This window comes from Carlito syrichta, unplaced genomic scaffold (assembly GCF_000164805.1).
Source record: "Carlito syrichta isolate Samal-C Ts95f unplaced genomic scaffold, Tarsius_syrichta-2.0.1 Scaffold316293, whole genome shotgun sequence".
Taxonomy (NCBI): domain Eukaryota; kingdom Metazoa; phylum Chordata; class Mammalia; order Primates; family Tarsiidae; genus Carlito; species Carlito syrichta.
The window spans coordinates 114,087-115,457 of NW_007260389.1; the positions used below are offsets into that span (position 1 = coordinate 114,087).

Below are 1,371 nucleotides of genomic sequence, written 5' to 3' on the forward strand. Positions count from 1 at the left end.
CTCATCTCTACAATAAATCAAAAAATTAGCCGGGCGTGGTAGCACGCGCCTGTAGTTCCAGCTACTTGGAAGGCTGAGGAGGAATGATAGCCGGAGCCCAACAGGTCGAGGCTGTGGTGGCCGGGAGCGGCCACTGCACTCCAGTCTGGGCGACAGAGTGAGACTCCAACTCAAAAAAAAAAAAAAAAATCAAAAAATTAGCCGGACATAATGGTACATGCCTGTGGTTCCAGCTACTTGGAAGGCTGAGGTGGAAGGATCGCCTGAGCCCAGCAGGTCGAGGCTGTGGTGGCCATGAGCATGCCATTGCACTCCAGCCTGGGCGACAGATTGAGACTCTGGCTCAAAAATAAAAATAAATAAATAAGTTTTGTGCAAAACAAAGGTTAGGCTTTGCTATCTGTGACTGTAAACTACTCTTAGTATCCAAAAAAGAAAATAAGAACACTTACTTCATGAAATACTGCTCCAGAATATGGAGACACTCCCAAATCCAACAGGGAAAGGCCTTCAACCACTGAAAAGTGAGATATGCAAGTTCATTAAGACTTTGAAGACATAAGCAGGTGTCTATAAATCAAAATGTTAAATACCCCACAGGACCAAGAAGGGCCTCAGAGTTTATCTAACCTCACGTAGGTTTGAGTCTTGATTTGAACATCTCCAATGATGAGGTACTCCCTTCCACACAGAGCATCTTTTTCCACTGGGGCAGCACTCATTATGAAAAAGTTTTACGCTAAACTATAAGCTTCCTTCTGTTTCCCTATACCTTCCATCTACTCTAATAAGTATTTTATTTGTGTATGATCTGCCCCATTTCACATACACTAAAATAAATTAGAAGCTGGCGAGAACTCCAGCCTGGGCAACACAACAAGACCCTGTCTCTCAAAAAAAGAAGAAGAAAAGAAAAAAGACCAGGTGCAGTGGCTCACACCTGTAATCTCAGCACTTTGGGAAGCCAAGGTAGGAGGATTGCTTGAGCCCAAGAGTTTGAAGCCAGTCTGGGCAAAATGGGGAGACCTTGTCTCTATAAAAATCAATAGGCTGCGCGTGGTGGTGCATGCCTGTAGTCCTAGCTACTTGGAAGGCTGAGATGGGAGGATCGCCTGAGCCCAGGAGGTTGAAATCAGCCTGGGCAACATGGCGAGACCTTGTCTCTACAAAAAATCAAAAAATAAGGTTGGGCGAGGTGGATCAAGCCTGTAATCCCAGCCCTTTGGGAAGCCGAGGTAAAAGAATTGCCTTGAGCCAGGCTCGGTGGCTCAGCCTGTAGTCCCACGCCTTTGGGATGCTGAGGTGAGTGGATTGCCTGAGTCCGCGGGTTCGAGACCTGCCTGGGCAACTTGGCGAGACCTCATCTCTACA

The 1,371-nt window shown here is 46.7% G+C and overlaps 1 protein-coding gene across 3 annotated transcripts in view; it reads right to left on the bottom strand.

The window, feature by feature from the left end:
* PIGU (phosphatidylinositol glycan anchor biosynthesis class U) overlaps nucleotides 1–1,371 on the bottom strand; it is a 118,717-nt gene that overhangs the window by 113,417 nt on the left and 3,929 nt on the right. For all 3 annotated transcript variants that reach the window (XM_008074068.1, XM_021707008.1, XM_008074069.1), the window contains exon 2: nucleotides 453–517. In XM_008074068.1, the coding sequence (XP_008072259.1) occupies nucleotides 453–517 (65 nt within the window). The remainder of the gene's footprint in view (nucleotides 1–452; nucleotides 518–1,371) is intronic.